At 37.7% G+C, this 18,333-nt stretch overlaps 1 protein-coding gene across 3 annotated transcripts in view; it reads right to left on the reverse strand.

The window, feature by feature from the left end:
* The window catches only part of MAGI3 (membrane associated guanylate kinase, WW and PDZ domain containing 3), a 246,433-nt gene that overhangs the window by 81,396 nt on the left and 146,704 nt on the right, over nt 1–18,333 (reverse strand). For all 3 annotated transcript variants that reach the window (XM_053891021.1, XM_019457884.2, XM_019457885.2), the window contains exons 2-3: nt 18,116–18,232; nt 3,620–3,739 (exon numbers count right to left, since the gene is read on the reverse strand). In XM_053891021.1, the coding sequence (XP_053746996.1) occupies nt 3,620–3,739; nt 18,116–18,232 (237 nt within the window). The remainder of the gene's footprint in view (nt 1–3,619; nt 3,740–18,115; nt 18,233–18,333) is intronic.

Here is an 18,333-nt window from a genome sequence, read left to right on the forward strand (position 1 = left end):
GGGCAGAGACAGGGAAAGAGAGGGAGAATCCCAAGCAGGCTCTGTGCCGTCCGCACAGAAGCTGATACAGAGCTCGATCTCATGGTCATGACCTGAGCCAAGATCAAAAGAGTTGGAAGCTCAACTGACTGAGTCACCCAGGCGTCCCCAGAGAAGGACTTCTTAAAACTTCTAAAGCACAAATCCTAAGAGAAACAGTGATAAATCTCATACATAAAAATTAAGGATTTCTGGAAGACTGGGTGGCACAGTGAGTTAAGCATCCGACTCTTTTTTTTTTTTTTTTAAACCAATAGTGTTTTTAACGTTTATTTATTTTTGAGACAGAGAGAGACAGAGCATGAACAGGGGAGGGGCAGAGAGAGAGGGAGACACAGAATTGGAAGCAGGCTCCAGGCTCTGAGCCATCAGCCCAGAGCCCGACGCGGGGCTCGAACTCACGGACGGCAAGATCGTGACCTGAGCCGAAGTCGGCCGCTTAACCGACTGAGCCACCCAGGCGCCCCAAGCATCCGACTCTTGATTTCAGTTCAGCTCACAATCTCACGGTTCTTGGGTCTGGGCCCCACAATAGGCTCTGCGCTATCAGCAGGGAGCCTGCTTGGGATTCTCTCTCCTTCTGCCCCTCTTCCATTCTCTAAAACTAAATAAACATTAAAAAAAAAATTAGGGGCGCCTGGGTGGCTCAGTCGGTTAAGCGTCCGACTTCGGCTCAGGTCATGATCTCGCGGTCCGTGAGTTCAAGCCCCACGTCAGGCTCTGTGCTGAGCACTCAGAGCCTGGAGCCTGTTTCAGATTCTGTGTCTCCCTCTCCCTCTGACCCTCCCCCGTTCATGCTCTGTCTCTCTCTCTCTCAAAAATAAATAAACGTTAAAAAAAATTAAAAAAAAAATTAAGGATTTCTGTTCAATGAAGCAACACAGGACAAGCTTATCAGGTGCCAGAATGGGAGGAAACCTCTATAACCAATAAGGAATTAATTTCTAAATAAATATCTAAATATCTAAGAAATGTCTGCAAACGGAGATCCCACTTGAAAAAAACACACGAAAAGACAATTACTAATAGGCATATGAAGACATGCTCAAACTCTCTGACTACCAGAGAAACTTGAATTTAAAGGAGATAGCACTTCTACAACCATCAGACTGGCAAAATTCTGAAGCCGGATGGTGAGGAAGTGGAGTCCTTACTGATGCTGCTGCAGGAACCGACGGGCGATGCAGGGGCAGAGCTACCTCAACCCCTTTACCAGAGCGAGTACAGACAGCCCTTAAAACCCCACAGTTCTGCCCCTGGGTACGTATGCCACAGACACACTCACACAGGTCTAGGAGAGAAGGGTGTCACAGCTTTATCCATGGTGGCGGGGGAGATTGGAAGCAATCTGGAAGTCAATCACTGGGAGAGAGGTTAAGTAAAATGCCGTGGATTCACAACCTGGAGTACTGTGCGGTGCTGAAGACAGCAATGAATTACATGTAAATACAGTATAGCAACATGGGTGAACCCAGAAAACATAGAAACAACTGAAAACCGTTAAAAACTGAATGAGATCTAGAATAATAAAGAGTAAATGCATGCAAATAATAAATGCATGCACACGAGGTGCACAATACACATTTTGCAAGAATGCATACAAACAAAAGCATACATATTAAACACATCAGTCTGGTTGCCACTAAGAGGGAGGTGAATGAGACTAGGCTATTTGCATAAAAATATAAAACGGCAGTGGTCACTTCCTCTTAGAAGCCTTCACAGGCCACCTTATCTTTGATATTCTTACTATTTTCTTTAAATCTCTTGTTTTTTGGGGCGCCTGGGTGGCTCAGTTGGTTAAGCAGCCGAAGCGGCCGACTTCGGCTCAGGTCATGATCTCGCGGTCCGTGAGTTCGAGCCCCACGTCGGGCTCTGTGCTGATAGCTCAGAGCCTGGAGCCTGTTTCAGATTCTGTGTCTCCCTCTCTCTGACCCTCCCCTGTTCATGCTCTGTCTCTCCCTGTCTCAAAAATAAATAAAACATTAAAAAAAAAATAAAAAAAAAAATCTCGTTTTTGTTTCCTTCATAACATCTCCTTTTGATGTTTGATTTTGTTTGTTTTACTAACTTCGTATTTAGATATGGGATTTATTAAGGTAGTATCATTTCATTATTGTTCACTACAGTATCACTATTCCCTCTTACACTGCTTGGCATATAGTGGGGACTTAATAAATGGGTTGCTGAGGGGTGCCTGGGTGGCTCAAGTCAGTTAAGCCTCCGACTCTTGATTTCAGTTCAAGTCATGATCTCATGGTTCATGGGATCGAGCCCTGCACTGGGTTCTGCGCTGACAGCATGGAGCCTGCTTGGGATTCTGTCTCTCTCTGCCTCCTCTGCTAGTGCTTTCTCAAAATAATCAAATAAACTTAAAATTTAAAAAAAAAAATGGGTTGCTGAATGAATGAATGAACGAATGAATGAATGAGTTGTGGGAGCTAAGCTCAGAACCCGTAGCTGCGGCAAACTGAGCAGGCAAAAGCAAATCACAGAAGACTCTGAAGAGGATTCACAAGCAGAGCTGTGCCGGAGGAAGGCTAGCACGACAGCAATGGGCAGGTGGGGAGCACGGAGGGAAGAAGGTGAACAAATGACATGAACCATAGTAGCCCAGACGCAAGCCAGTCCAAGGCCCACAAGGAAGTGTGAGAGTGAAAAGAAAGGCACTGGAAAAGCTGCTACAGACAAAGAAATGGCTAGATTTGGTAGCAGACACGTGGGAACAGGAGAGAGAGAGGAGGAAGCAAATGACGACTCCACTGTTTTGAGCCCAGGGTGCAGCTAAAGAGAGAAATTACGAATTACTCGTTTGGATACACACAAATGCATGTTTGGATACGCTGAACTCAAGGTCAGTGTTTACTGAACACCATTTCTAGACACTAAGGATACTTCTGAATAAGAAAGACATGATGCTGCCTTCATCAAGCTTGTGAAAAAGGCAACCATGACAGCGTGATGAAGCAATGATGAGGGAGTACGGGAAACCATGGAGCGGACAAGCTTGCCAGGGGAGAGCGGAGGTTAAGGGGGAACAAAGGACGGAACGTGGCCTCATTTAAAAACTGAAACTGATCTTAAGTCTCTGCTTCCTAGAACCAAGTGGGTAGAGAAGAGATAAGAAAAGAAAATCAATTATTCTATTTTTGTTCTCCCCCCCCCCAATCTGTATTCTCTCTTCTCCAAGAGAGCCAAGCTGTGTAGACTTTTTAAAGTGCACAGTATTTGGATTCCCAACCACAAACAGAGAGCAATCAACAAATACATGTTGAGTTCACACGATGAATATGAATTTCTATGAAATATGCAAACTGGCCAGTTTGAATGATTTCAGTACATTCTTCACAATCAGCTTCATAATATGATGGAATGCTTCTGCTTATTATTTAATCCCATTTTAGTTAGCAAATGACAAAGAGCCTAACCAAAAGAAAAATTTCCCAAAGACCAACAGAAAATTTTTTTTACAAAAATGGTATTTTACTGATCAAATTCCCTTTGAAATAATTCTAGTCAGTTTTCTAATAATTCAGATAGTTTTCTAGGTTGCTGCCATTGTCAGTACTTGGGGACATACCATCATACGTTCCGCTTTCTAATAATGCGCCACTCTCTTCCAGTGCTTTGAACTGTTCAACAGAAATGAAATTATAGTCCACCCCTGGTACTTCCCCATCCCTGGGGGCCCTTGTAGTGCCTAAGGAAAAAAACAAGAAAAAAAAATAGGTTGTAAAGTGCTTTTAAACTTACAAAATATTGAGAATAGAAAATACAGTCTATAGAGAACACATGGGAGAAACACACTACTGAATATATGGTACCTTCTACAATGACGATCAGAAAATTTTAGATTTAACATTTTTTGGTGAGAGTAGGAAGATAATGTAGAATGACTAAATACACTTTAATAAAATCTACAGATAGCTATGAAATTTGAACCACAAAGACTAAAAAAAGTTTTAGTGTCAAAGGAAGCTTAACTTTCTAAGACACAATTCTTTTTTTTTTTTTTTTTAAGTTTATTTATTTTCGGAGAGAGAGAGAGAGCGTGCGCACAAGTGAGCACAGGGGAAGGGCAGAGAGAGAGAGGGAGAAAGAGAATCCCAAGCAGGCTCTGTGCTCTTAGCACAGAGCCCAAAGGAGGGCTTGATCTCACAAACTGTGAGATCATGACTGAGCCTAAACCAAGAGTTGGATGCTTAACCAACTGAACCACACAGGCGCCCCCAACAGTTAATTCTTTTACTTCACTTATCACTACTTAACATCTGAAGGAAAGATAAATCTACCAATGACAGATTCATATTTCATATTTTGAGGGACATGGTATTCTTTTTTTTTTTTAATTGAAGTAAAGTTGACATACAGTATTAGTCTCAGGTGTATACAGACTTCATTTTCATCAAGCTACATTTGTTTCTTCCCTGGAATAAATGTAAGCTAACCTTCTACTTCCTAGCATCATGAAGGACAATAAAAAGAGAGACACAATTTTTAAAGGTTCTTGTAATAAACTCTAGTTTAAAAACTTGGAAAAATATTAATTATGAAATTATTTTAGATTAATGAATAAAAGGCTTAAGGCTTAAGATAGGTATTCACATATTACACCTTAGCCATTATTAAGTCATTTCAAACACTTCAGAAATACACTGTTTAATGAAATATACTATGGCAATACAATACTAAATTTCTGTCTATTAAAGAATTCATGCTAAAGCAAAATCTTTCAGATCAAAAGTATAAATTCAAGTTACGGAAGCACTGCTACCTTTGACTGAATTTTACGGAATATGAATTAAATTGAAAATTTATTATCAGTTCTAGATACTAGAAAAATTATTTCAAATAGTAGAGAATACAAAAAAGAGATCTAAATATTTAGCCAGGACACAGAGTTAGGATATTGTGGCAAATCCTGTGTAAGAATGCCTTCCCAAACCTCTTCCTCCACGTATGCTCCCTGTTCATTAATGGCGCTCCAAGCCAGAAACTGGCAAGTCCGCCATCTTAGGTTCTTCTCTCTATTCCACATCTAGTCAACAAATCCGGTTGATTCCATCTCCTGAATATCTCTAGGATTTATATACTTTAATTCATTCTCACACTGACCTAATTCATATCACTATCTATGGTCTCCTAGGTTCAACCCTTGCTCTCCCTGGCTACTCTCCTTACCCAGACTGTAGCCAGTGACTTCTCTTAAAACAATCATCTGGGCAAAAATCCTCTAAATCAATCAAAGGTTTCCCATGATCTTTAGCACTGAAGTCCACACTCTACCTTTCCAGGTTCTTTATTGCCTCACTCCTTTCATATTCCAGGCTTTAAACATAAGAGGGTTTTTTTCCCCCAGTTCTTTTAATGTTTCTTGGATTTGCTCACCTCCATAAGGCCTTTGTCCAAGCCATTCTTTTCTCTGGAAGACTTCCTCTTCCCTTTCCCACTCTTACCTCAGCTAATTCCTGGCTTAGAAAGTTTCTTTAGTGGGGCGCCTGGGTGGCTCAGTCAGTTAAACCACTGACTTCAGCTCAGGTCATGACCTCACGGTTTGTGGGTTCAAGGCCCATATCACTGTCAGTGCAGAGCCTGCTTTGGATCCTCTGCTCCCTCTCTCTCTGCCCCTACCCTCCCATTCTCCATGTGTGTGTGTGCGCGCGCTCTCTCTCTCTCCCTCTCTCTCAAAAATAAACATTAAAAAAAAAAAAAGTTTCTTCAAGAAACCTTCCTGGGGTATGGAACATGAAGGAATCACATCTAAGTGGTTCAAAGTAATAGCCCCAAGTCTTAGCACAGTGAAAGAATCATGGCAGGTACTCAATATAGACAGTTGTCAAGTAAATTACATGAAATTTTACACAAATATAACTAGCAGTGTCTAGAAATATGCTATTATTATAATTCACGGGAAATTATTAATTGCTCTTACTTTTTAGTTGCATTACATTCTATAACATGAAAAACTCCATAAAGATGTTAACAAACCATTAATGGTAACAATCTCAGAAAATAACAATTAAGCCAACACTGTAAGCAACAAAGGCTGTATTCAACAAATTTCCCCCCTCATCCTTACCCAACTTCTTATAAAAATGAGCATTTCTTTATCTGCTTTATCTCACAGAGCATACAAAATCTGGAAAACATAACTTTCTTTCTTGTTAAATATTTTTTTGTCAAATTTGTTTTTTCATATATATTGACTAAACTACATTGTTAGATTCCCCAAAAAGCTAATAGCTCTTAGCTCCATATAAAGTAAAAGTTAACATTGGAAAATAAATTTAATGATTAAATTTAAAATTTATAATGATCTGTGATAGATGAAAAACGTGGCCACAATATTTTGTACCTCCTCCCATCAAGAGATGGGGCAGCCTCCTGCCTCATCTCTGAAATCTAGACTGGATCTATGGTTTGCTTTCAGTAATTTAAGGTGGAGGATGTCATTTTGTACAATTTCAGGAGTCTAGGCTTTCATCTTTGCCTTATTAGAATGGTTCCACCACCAAGCATGGAAGTGTAGTCTAGACTATGATGAGACAGCCTCACCCAACAAACAGCACCAGGGTTCCAGACGTGTGAGTGAAGCCATCTTAACCCCTACAATCTGCGTGGAGGTGCCAATGACCGCAGCCACAAGAGTTGTCCCAGTTGAGTCATCCGACTCATGGAATCATGAGAAATAATGCATGATGGTTATTTCAAGTCATTAAGTGCTGGGCTGGTTTGTTATTTGGGAAAGGCTAATTAAAATATTATCCAAATAAATTCTACTATAACACATAATGATTATATAAAACTCGACTTAAGAGAAAACCATATTACAGTTAACACTATAAAAAGAGCACTGATCCAAGGGGCAGGAGTTACTCTATATTTTAGTCTAGAATTGTTATTAACAGTAGAATTTTAAACAAGCACTGAATCCTTCTGGGCCTCCTTCTCTTTCTGCAAAGTGGTGTTGAGCAAGATGATGTTCATGATTCTTTCCATTAGTAGATATGAAATGTTATGTGTGACATATACGTTTCCAAGACTTAAAAAGTAGCTTTAACGTTAATTCTCTTAACAAATATGGATTATTACAAATTTTCACATCTTATCCCCAAAAATGTATAATCCCACACACATAAAAAGTTCTCTCCCTTTCTCTACGTTACCTCATTGTCTTCAGCATTCCAGAAAATTTATCTTTATATTCTCCTGATACTCTATATATTTAATGTAAAACTTTCTGTATTGCCTCCAGTAACCACTATAATTCTTTTTACGTAAAACTTCCTCTGAATCATGTTTGCACACAGTCTCCAACTCCTTTCCTCTCACTCTCTCTTGAGCCCATTCCAATCAGATCACTGCCCCACACATTCCGCTGAGACAATCCGCTGTATTCAGGAGTCTCCACTTTGCTTCACCCAATGCTCGAGTCTCAGTCCTCATATTACCCGACCTTGTGTCAACATTTGATAAAACTGACCATTCCCCTCTTTTGCTTTATTCTGAAACCTATAGAAAGTTTCATAAAACATATACGTAAAGTTTAACAAGTAGTAATATATCAAATCCATCCAAGCAAAGAAGGAGAATATCACCAGGGCACCAAAAGCCCTCTTGAATGCCTCCAATCATACTTCTCTCCTTCCCCTCACCCCCAAAGGTACCCACCATCTTGATATTTGTGATGATGATTCCCTTTCTTCTTTCAAATGTTTACCAACTATGTAATGCATTCCTAAGCAACATGGCTTAATTTTGCCTATTTTATAACTTCATATGAATAGAATCATGCCATACGCATTCTTTTAGGTCCACATTAACACGTGCCAAGTTTTTAAACTTCTGCCGACATGTAAAGGCATCTCACTGTGTGTTTAATGTACAACTGGGTTTTGAGATTATACGTTCTTTTTCAAATATTTACTAGCCATAGATATTTCTTCAGTTGTGAAGTGACTGTTCAAGGCTTTTGCCACTTCTCTATTGCCTTGCCGGTCTTCTAAAATTTGGTTTGTATTTCTTTACATTCTGGATATGACAGTGCATCATCAAATCTCAGTAATCAACGGCTTCTAAAATGCACCACTATCTTATCACTAAAAAAGAAAACAAAATGACAATTAAAATTGAAAGACACCACCTACTGAAAGCTACAATCCAACTGGAGAGAGGTTAAAATGTGAAATAGCTGTATCTTAGCACTGAGGAAGCACTGCCATCCTCTGTCACATACAGCATCGCAAAGGGGGAGTTTCTGCAAATATGTGAAATGTGCTTCCTAGAAACAGTGCTCTATGCAAAACTGTGTTCCCCAAATAGTAGATAGAGGTTATGGAGAAAATAGGGTCAGAGTTGACTTCTCAAAACCTAGCGCAACTTTGTTACCAGAGCACTAGCAAAACCAATAACCCCCCCCAATTAAAAATATTAATACAATTTAAAAGATTTTAAATTCCTAAGAAAAACATCAGACTAAATAAAATTCTTTGTCTTCAGAAAATGACTTAAAAAAAAAAGAAATGAATAGATAGCTTGACAGGAAGGGGTATGAGGAGGGTTGAGGCTACTGAATAATGAAGATAAGATCAGGCAAAATGTGCAATAAATGATTTTAAGATAAAGCACATGTTCAAATTGAGAAGAGGCCAAATCAAGGTGAACGGGCATCGCGTATGGTGCATACAACATTCAACTATGTTTGTATATTCCTTCTACTTGCCGCTACTTGATGACACAAAACATTAGCTTGCTGGAGGAAATGGAAAGAACCAATATTACTTCCATTAAATTGATATCATTATCCCACCTACTTACCAATCATCTATGAACTTGGTTATTATAGAAACCAATGTTGTAGCAGAACAGACAGTATCTTCTCCTACCCTGTGATTTTTTTCATCTTTTTTAATGGTCTTTTAATGATAATAGTTTTTCATTTTATTGTAGTTAAATTTATCAATCCTCTCCTTTATAGCTAATGCTTCCGTGCCTCGTTGAAGAAATCCTTCCAAAGGCCATGGAGATATTCTATATTCTTTGTTAAAAGCATCACAACTCTGCCTTTTACACCTAATAGTTTAATGCACTAAAATAGATCTTTCTTGACTTGATGGGAGATAGTGGTCGGGCTTCTGTTTTCTTCCAGAAGGTTATTCAACACAATTTATTGAAAAGTCAATTATTTTCCCCTTTGATCAGGCATATTACTTCTGTCACAGAAATCTTATACAGAAACTTCTACATAAAACTAGGTGTGTGACTGGATTTTCTATTACATCCCATTTACCCACTGACCATTCCTGCACCATTATCACAGTGCTGTAATTATTATATTTTCACGATAAATCTTGATATTTAGGAGAGCAAGTTCACCTATTCTGTTTTTTCCATTTATAGCCCTTCCATATAAAATCTGGAATCAGAGAAAGAGGTTAAAAATGCTGGAATTTTTATGGGATTAGAATGAATCTATTAATCAATTTGAGGAGAGCTGTTATCTTCACCATAGTGAATCTTTAATCCAGGAACAAGAAATCTGTCAGTATATTTACATCTTCTTCCTGGTCCCTTAGTTTTGCCTCATAGAAGTCTTTACGCTTCTTTTGAGATTAAGTTCTAGGCATTTCAAATACCTATATGCTATTATAAATATTTTTGTAAACTTCCATTTTCTAATTATTGAGAATACAGAAAGAATACAATTGTGGGAATCCACTTGGTCACTTTATTTGGATATAATTGACCTACAATCAAAATTCACTAATTCTAACAGTACAATTCTGTGAGTGTGGGGACCCATCACCCCTAAAAGTTTTCTTGTGCCTCTTTGCAGTCCCCACCCTGTGGCAGCCACTGATCTGGTGTCACTGTAGTTTTGTCTTTAATGGAATCTCATAGAAACAGAATCATACATTAATTTGATTCCAGTAGTGGGTTGTATCTGGCTTCTTTCACTTAGCAGGAGGCTTTTGAGATCTATCCTTGTTGTGATTCAATGTACTTTTATTGCCTAAGTGGTATTCTATTGAATACACCAAAATTTGATTATGCATTTACCATTGACGGGTATTTGGGTTGGTTCCAGATTTTGGACATTCTAAATAAAGAAGCTATAAAGTTACAAGTCTTTGGGCAGACATATATTTAAATTTATGTTGGGTTAATATCTAGGAAATGCTGGGTCGTATGGTAAGTCTATGCTTAACTTTAAAAGAAAATGCCCTAAAGTTAGTATACGTTGCAGTCTCACCAACTCATATATGAGAGCTGCAGTTGATTTACATTAGGGTTTTCATGTAAGAATTCCTTCTTGAAGTTTTCTTGGCAAATTGACTTTTTCAAAAGCCCAAGAAAAATCAGTTGGTAGGGAAAATGCGAAAACAAAGTATTACAATTCTCCTGTGAGAATTAAAGCTTAATCATTGGACAGACACGTTACTGATTTGAAGGAATCTAAGCATATCAACTGAAATCAAGAGCAAAAAATACTGAAAAGTGAAACCAAAACGGTAAAGTTGGCATTTCCAAAGCAGCACGTGGGAGAGCAGCAGTCACAATGCACTCGTCAGTCTTACTTGCAGCTGTTCCCTGGGCTACAAGTGTGAGGTCAAGGCCCTGTGTGCTAACAGTGAGTCTTTCTTGCAAATACAGTATTAGTGAGATTAAATGCGTCTATACTTTATATAAATCCTATGACTGGTATTCCCAAAAAAAAATCACAGGTTTTGAAAGCAAAACAAGTCCTTAAGTTGGCAGTTCTGACATGGGAGTCTATGTAATCATTTCACCTTGAAGGAAGATCTGAATATTATTTGAATACTATCCAACAATGTCCTTTGGCCTTTTCCACTGCTTGAGTATGTGTTATGAGTTTCAGTGCTTTGTAAATAATAGAAGAAATGCGAAGAGAAGTGAACATCGTTGTGGAACACTCCAAACCTGAAATCTGAAACTGGTCTAAAATCTAAGGTAGAAGCAATATGGATTTCAATGGCAAAACCAACATCAGGGCAAGGAGACAACATATTTTCACCATTAAAAAAGAAAACAAGCTTATTCAAATGACCACTGACTAGCGCCTAACAATTTGAAGAGCATCGATGCAATATGGAAAAATTTTCTATACCGGAATATTTGCAACCAAGCAAAGTCAGAACTATCGGCTAATACAATTGATACTTGTGTGCTTTATAATTTCATTTTAGGAGTGAAAATTTCAAATATTATATATGTGCAGTACTCTTCCAAATTTTAACTGATTTTTATTTGGCATTTATTTTGTGTTAATGTTCCCATCTTTTAATGTCTTCTATTAGCAAATGTCTGTATCAGGTAGAGAGAAGTGTTGAAAAGTGTTATCATAATCTTGTTATATAAGTTTATAATAATAACAAACCACTTGATTTTTAAAGTGGTTGGTACACTCAGGAGAATCGATCCATACCACGGTGTTTGTGGCCATCATCCCCGCCATAAAGGTCAAGGGCAGCAGTCATGTGGGTTCCCACGGTGCTTGGTTCAGCTAACTCTTCATCATAACGAACCGCAGTTAATACGGGGATCAAACTGTGATGCCACTTCTTGTCATGAACTGTGAGCACCCAGCTTTCCACTGGAACGAGCATGGCACTGTGCTCATGGCCCAAGAACACAACCAAATCTAAAATACCTTCTTGGCAGGTCTGTGTCCTGGGACCACTACCAGTACTGATTCTGTATTAGTCAGGATCCAAACAGGAGAGAAACATGGTAACTTGAACAAGGCCAGCTTAATATAACCAATTATTAACTATTTACAAGGAATTAACTAAGAGGAAATAAAAGAGCACCCTAAAGCTGAGGGAGAATACTCCAATGAGGAACAAACTTGGAAGGGAAGACCGCTCCCAAACTCTGGGATTCAGACCTGTGTGGAGAAGGTGTGGTAGCAGTGATGGATCTGGCTCACAGTTGGTGGGTCAAGGCTGATGGACAGGGAACAACCTGGTGGAGTACTGATGAAATTAACCAGCAAGCTGCCTGTGGTGGGGGGTGTTTTGAACCTAACAAAACCATCTGGGACCCTGGCTGGACTTGCCAGAAACCCAGTAGAAAACCACTTACAGGGGATATTGTTGAAATGTGGGGAGCCACTGGGGTGCCCATCAAACTCATCAGGAAACTGCAAGGAAATCAGCAGGTGCGCTGGTAGAACTCATGAAGCACCATGAATGGGAGTTGAATTTTGTCAAATGTTTTATCTGCATCTATTTGAAAAGATCATATGTTTTTTCGTTTTGTTTTCTTTTCTTTTCCAGTCTATTACTATACTAGTTTCATATGTTATCCCAACCTTGCATTCCTGGGACAAATACCACTTGGTCATAATGTATTATCCTTTTTACATATTGCTATATATTGATTTGCTAAAATATTTTAAGGAGTTTTAAGTCTATGTTCACGAAAAACTGTGTCTAATGTTATTTTCTTCTAACGTCTTTGTCTGGTTTTAGAATTGAATGAGTTGAGAAATTCCCTCCTCCTGTATTTTCTCAAAGAATCTGTGTAGAATTTGTATTATTTCTTTAAATACCTGGTACAATTCACCTGTACCATCTGGACCTGATGCTTTCTTAGAGGGAAAGTTACAAACTACAAATTCAATTCCTTTAATAAACTTAGAAGTTATTCAGTTATCTCTTTCTTCTTGAGTGAGCACTTGTAGTTTTTGCCTTCTGAGGAATTTTTCCATTTCATCTGAGTTGTTGAGTTTACTGTCACAAAGTTGTTCAGACTATTCCTGATTGTTCACTTAACATCTGTAGGATTTTTAATGATGCTATCTCTTTCACTCCTGATGCTGTTATAGTGTGTTCTCTCTCGTCACCTGAACAGTATGGCTAGAAGTATACCAGTTTTATTGATCAGAAAGAACCAGCTTTAGGTTTCATTGATTTTTCTTTATTTTCTGGTTTATCAGTTTCTACTTTTATCTTTATTATTTCCTTCCTTCTACTTAATTTGGGTTTACTTTGCTCTTCTTTTGCTAAATTCTTAAAGTAGAAGTTTAGATCATTGATTGACATATTTATTATTTTCTAAGTATTTAGCCCTATAAATTTCCCTCTAAACACTGTTGTAACAGCAGTATTGGTATGTTGGGTTTGATTATGTTTTGAGATGCTGATGTAATATTTTGTAATTTTCCTTGTGGCTTTAACTCACAGGTTATTTAGAAGTGTGCTAATTTCCAAATATTCAGAGATTTTCCAGATGATTTTCTGTTAAGTGATTTCTTGCAATCCCTTTATGATCACAGGATATATTTTGTATAATTTAAATCCTTTTAAATTTATTGAATCTTGTTTTATGGCCTGGAGTATGGTCTTTATTTGTAAATGTCCTATGTGCACTAGAAAAGAATGTATAGTCTTCTGTTGTTGGGAAGCATGTTCTAGTAAATAGCAATTAGGTCAAGTTGGTTCAAAGTGTTATCCAGGTCAGAATCACCTTAGTGATTTTTTGCTTACTTTCCCTAAAGAGGGTGTTGAAATCTTGAACTCTAATTAAGAAGTAGTCTACTTCCTTCCAGTTCTATCACTGTGGTATCATTTTCATCCCATCTGTAGCATTTCCTTTACTGTTTCTTATAGTGCAAGTCTGCTGGTAAAAAATTCCCTCACCATTTTTTATTTATTTATTTTTGGTCTGAAAAATTCTTTATTTCTCTTAAGGATGTAGAAATCTTTTGTTGTATGTAGCAATCTAGGTTGGCAGTTTTTCCTTTCAGCATGTTGAAAATGACATTTGATTGACTTCTGGCTTGTATTGGTTTCTGTTGACAAGTCTGCAGTCATTCTTTATTCCCTTGTATTTAATGTATCTTTTTTCTGTCTTTCACATTTTCTCTATCACTGGTTTTCAGCAATTAGATTATAATACACTTGGATGTGTTTTTTTACGTTTCTTCTGTTTGGGGTTTGTTGAGATCCATAGTTCTGCAGATTTATAGTTTTCGTCAAATTTAAAATTTTTTCAGCCTATTTCATCATATATCTTGTTTGTTTCCTCCCCATCTCTGCTTTGACAGTATGCATCATTCAATATGAACAGATCACAGTCCTGTTCTGCCTATAATCCTATTTCTGAAAATAGCTGTTACATATATCTTGACCAATTGCTAGTTGTTTACAGTAAGAAGGTAAATCTAGTACCAGTTAGTCATTCATGGTAGAAGTAGAAATGTCTCTCTCTGGTTACTTAAAAAAAATAGTTTATGTCTTTAGTCTTTTTCCTCTCTGTTTCAGTTTGATTCATTTATATTGCTATGTCTTCAAGTTCACTGATTTTTCTCTTCTGTAGCTTCCACCCTGCTATTGAGCTTATCCACTGAATTTCTAAAGTTCCATTTAGTTCTTTTAAAAAAATATTCCATTTTCTCTTAATTTTATTCACATGGTTCTTTAAATCCTTGATCATATTTATGACTCTAAATGTGTGGTATGGTTATACGTGTTTATATTTCTGTTTTGTTTTTTTCTATCAGCTGACTTTTCTTTTGATTGTGGGCCATATTTTCTTCTCATCTCATAATTTTTATTAGACGCTGGGCATTTAAATATTATGCTATTCAGTGTCAAGATTTTGTTGTCTTCCTTTAAAGAGTGTTAATAATCCCCCTTTCCTCCCTCCCTCCCTCCCTTCTTTTCTTTCTGCTAACAGTTAAGTCATATGCATATCTGCTTGATATTTTGGGGCTTGCTTAATTAAACTTTGTTAAAGTGGGTTCCAAGGAGCTTACAACAATTTTAGTCCTACTAGTAAGCCATAACCTTTACGAGGTCTCTTCACTCAGGTGGGCTAGAACTCAGATTCTCCCAGCCTTATGTAAGCTCTGGAAACTGCTAGCCTTACAGTTCCCAGAGAGTCTTTGCCTGGCCATGTAGAGTCTCATCCTATACATTCTCAGCTTGGTCTTCAGCAACAGACTCAAGGGGACACCTGTGCAGATTATTTGAGCTCCTTTTCTTTATAGCTCTCTCTTCTCTGACACTGTCCTGCAAATCTCAGGCACTTCAGACTTCTTGAACTCAGATTTCTGTCCCTTCAACTCAGAATCCTCTGTACTCTGCTTGGGCTCTCCCTCCCTGTGCTGTGGCCCGGAAAGTGCCTCTAGGCAGAAGACCGAGTAACCATAGGACTCCTTCGTGTATAGTCTCCTTTCTCTTAGGAATCACAGTCTTGTCCTTTCTACAGTGCAGTGTCTGACAATGGAGAAGTCTTTCTTTCTCTTATTAATTTTTTTGCTCAAATTGTTTCAGGTTTTGTCAGTGGGCACCCCTTCTAGATGACTTTTTTTGAAAATGTGCTTCTGATATGTCACCATAGTTTTTCAGGCATTTACATACTTTCTGGTTCAATTAGATGTTCCAAGCTCATCTTATACTTTCCTTGTCCCAGACCTGGAATCAGAATTGTCCCCAAGAATATTTAGTATCTTTTAGTAAAGAATGGTAATTACAGACTTTTTGGTGTGTTAACTGTTACCGATATATCACTGCATTCTTGGAGGAGTTATGGGCACTTCAATGTGTAGGTTAATAGGTCCTGTTAGGATCTGAAAAGGCTGCAGCTGTTTGGATCTAATGAATTAAAACTGAATAAACTATAGCTCCTTTCTAGGACAAAACCACACACTGAGGGAAAACTGCAAAACTAGGACAGTACAAGTACACTTAAAAGAAGATCCAAGTAAAAGTGCAGAGTACAGCACAAAGTACAAGTACGTATTTTTATTAACTTGTTTTAACAAGGGAAGAGGGAGCTCAAGAGCTATGAATGCTACCCTGAGACACCCCATGCAGGCAAAATACCAAGTTACTTAGAAGGGAATAAATATCAGGTTGTTTTCAGACTTTCAAGGAGCAATGCTTTATGCCATAAGACAAATAATTGACTAACAGAGCTAAGATAGTCAAGGAAAGAAAATATGAGCCAAACATTTCATATACATCCAAACAAACTTAAAAGTATAAAGGCCACAGGCCAACTACGATGATCCTCTGACTCCTTCCTCGGAAATCTCATGGAGAAGAAGCTTTAGAAAACCAAAGTTAATGAAGAAACAACAACATAAGAATTGGCAGTTAGATTCAGTATGTATTTGCCCACAGGATAAAGAATAAATGATGAGTATAAAGGTGAGAGTACCGTAGGTAATGGCTGTTTGCTTTGTTAATATAGACATAGATCAAGTATCAAAAAATGGTGAAAATGAGGAAAGCATATGAAAAGCTTGCTGAATTTGTTTGTAGTAAGAAGATATTATTTCAAGTCACATGATGGGAGGGAGGAAGAAGCAATAACTAGATCATTTAATATTGCTCACAGTTGGGACAAAAACAAAAAGAAGGAAGGAGGAATAGGGTGTTACATAAAAATATTAAGGGAGCCATTAGAATAAGGATACAAACCTTTCTAAAAAGAGAGAGATGATATAAAATAGACTACTTGGTGAAAGGTTTTATATAAAAGATGTGTATATGGGCAAAACAGAAAGCCGTAACAAAACAGAGACTAAAGACCTCGATCCCATCAATAAATATACACAAAGTTTCACACTGGCTACAAAGTCTCCACCACTATTTGTACAATGAAGAGCTTCAGAAAGATGGAAGAATAAAAAGACAGATAAAGATATACTAGGCAAATGCAAAGAAAAAGAGGCAGGAGTTGCGATTCTGAAATCTGACAAGGCAGATTTATAGGAGGAAATTGCAGATAAGGAGTTGGATTTAAAAGCAAAAACCAGAACAGTTTATACCACGTTAAAGAGTCTGGACTTGTACTCACTGCGAGACTTTGAAGGATAAACTGTAGATGGACAGCTGTAGATGGACAGGAGTCGAGTCAAACGTACACTTTAAAGACAGACCAGGTGGAGGGGTTGTGGGTGGAAGGCGAGGCTGCAGCTCGAATGGGGAAGGGGACAGGCACTGACGGCTACTCCAGGACAGGAGGTTTGCATTCATGTTCTCATTTTAATTCTAATAACTACATAAGGTTATCTCTTGTTACTCACATTTTACATATGGAGATTCTGAGGCTCAGGAAAAGCAAGTAACTTGTCCAAGGATCTAGATTTTTTACCTAGCTCTTTGCCGCTACATAATTCTATTTGTTTTAAAAGAAAAAAAAGTCCAAGCAAGAAAGGGTGAGGGTCTAAGGTAGTACAGAGATCGATACTGAAGGAACGTGATTAGAAAGGCTTGGTGATGGACTGGACACTGTGTAAGAGTAAATAACAAGAAAAAGAAATAAAGACATTTCAGAGCCATTCAGAGAGCTACTATCTACAAGGAGTTACAAATACATTGAAAAAGAAAACAAACTAGAACATCTTTTTAGGCCTTTTTATTGTTTACTGCTTGTTCTTCCCCAACTTGCTCTAAAACCAAAACGTAAGCATACGTGATTTCTTGTTATGTGATAAACACACACACACACACACATACACACACACACACACACACACAAGCATCATTATAACAAGAACCAGGTCCTATGAAAACTATGGCAACTGGAATAGTTATACAAACATCTAGATAAAACTTCAAAATGGATTACCACAAAGACGCCACAGTGTGCTACTTTTTTTTTTCTTTGAAGGAGGGGCAGATCTTAAAGTTAGTAATGTGCCAATAATTAATACAAAAATGTTTGTTCTCAGTGTACAAGGCATTGAGAGCAAAAAAAAAAAAAAAAAAAAAAAGTCTTCTTACTGACTAAACTCTAGGAACTGATTTATAACAGAAAATCAGGTTAGCAAAATGTACCTGTGTTAATCTTAAACTCTTAAAGCCTAATGACTTCTTTAAAAAGTTACAATATAGAATCTTCTAGCTTTTCTATTTTAAAAGCATAAACCCTGCATGACTTCTGAAAACGTTTCTCCTTATCCAGTATTTGTTTCAATCTAGTGTTCCAACTTAGTCTTCCCAATTTCATATGAGATACTCTACTGATTTCTACTTGTTTGATTAATTAAATAAGGATATATTGGCCTCCTTTCCTTTTTGTTCCATCTCATACTTACATGGAATGGTTCTCAAGTAGAGATTATCTCTGATCACTTGCTGCAATTTGTGGTCAATTGATCCTTTCTGAAACTGAAGACTCAGGTAATGTCGCAAATCTTTATTAATGACTTTGCCTACAAAAAAAACACACACACACACACACACACACAGAAGAAAAAACACAGAACTGTTAGATCTCCAGTTAGATACTGATGCTAGTGACTGAATGCTCTTA

The sequence above is a fragment of the Panthera pardus genome, unplaced genomic scaffold (assembly GCF_024362965.1).
Source record: "Panthera pardus isolate Hobbes unplaced genomic scaffold, ASM2436296v1 HiC_scaffold_11, whole genome shotgun sequence".
NCBI lineage: Eukaryota > Metazoa > Chordata > Mammalia > Carnivora > Felidae > Panthera > Panthera pardus.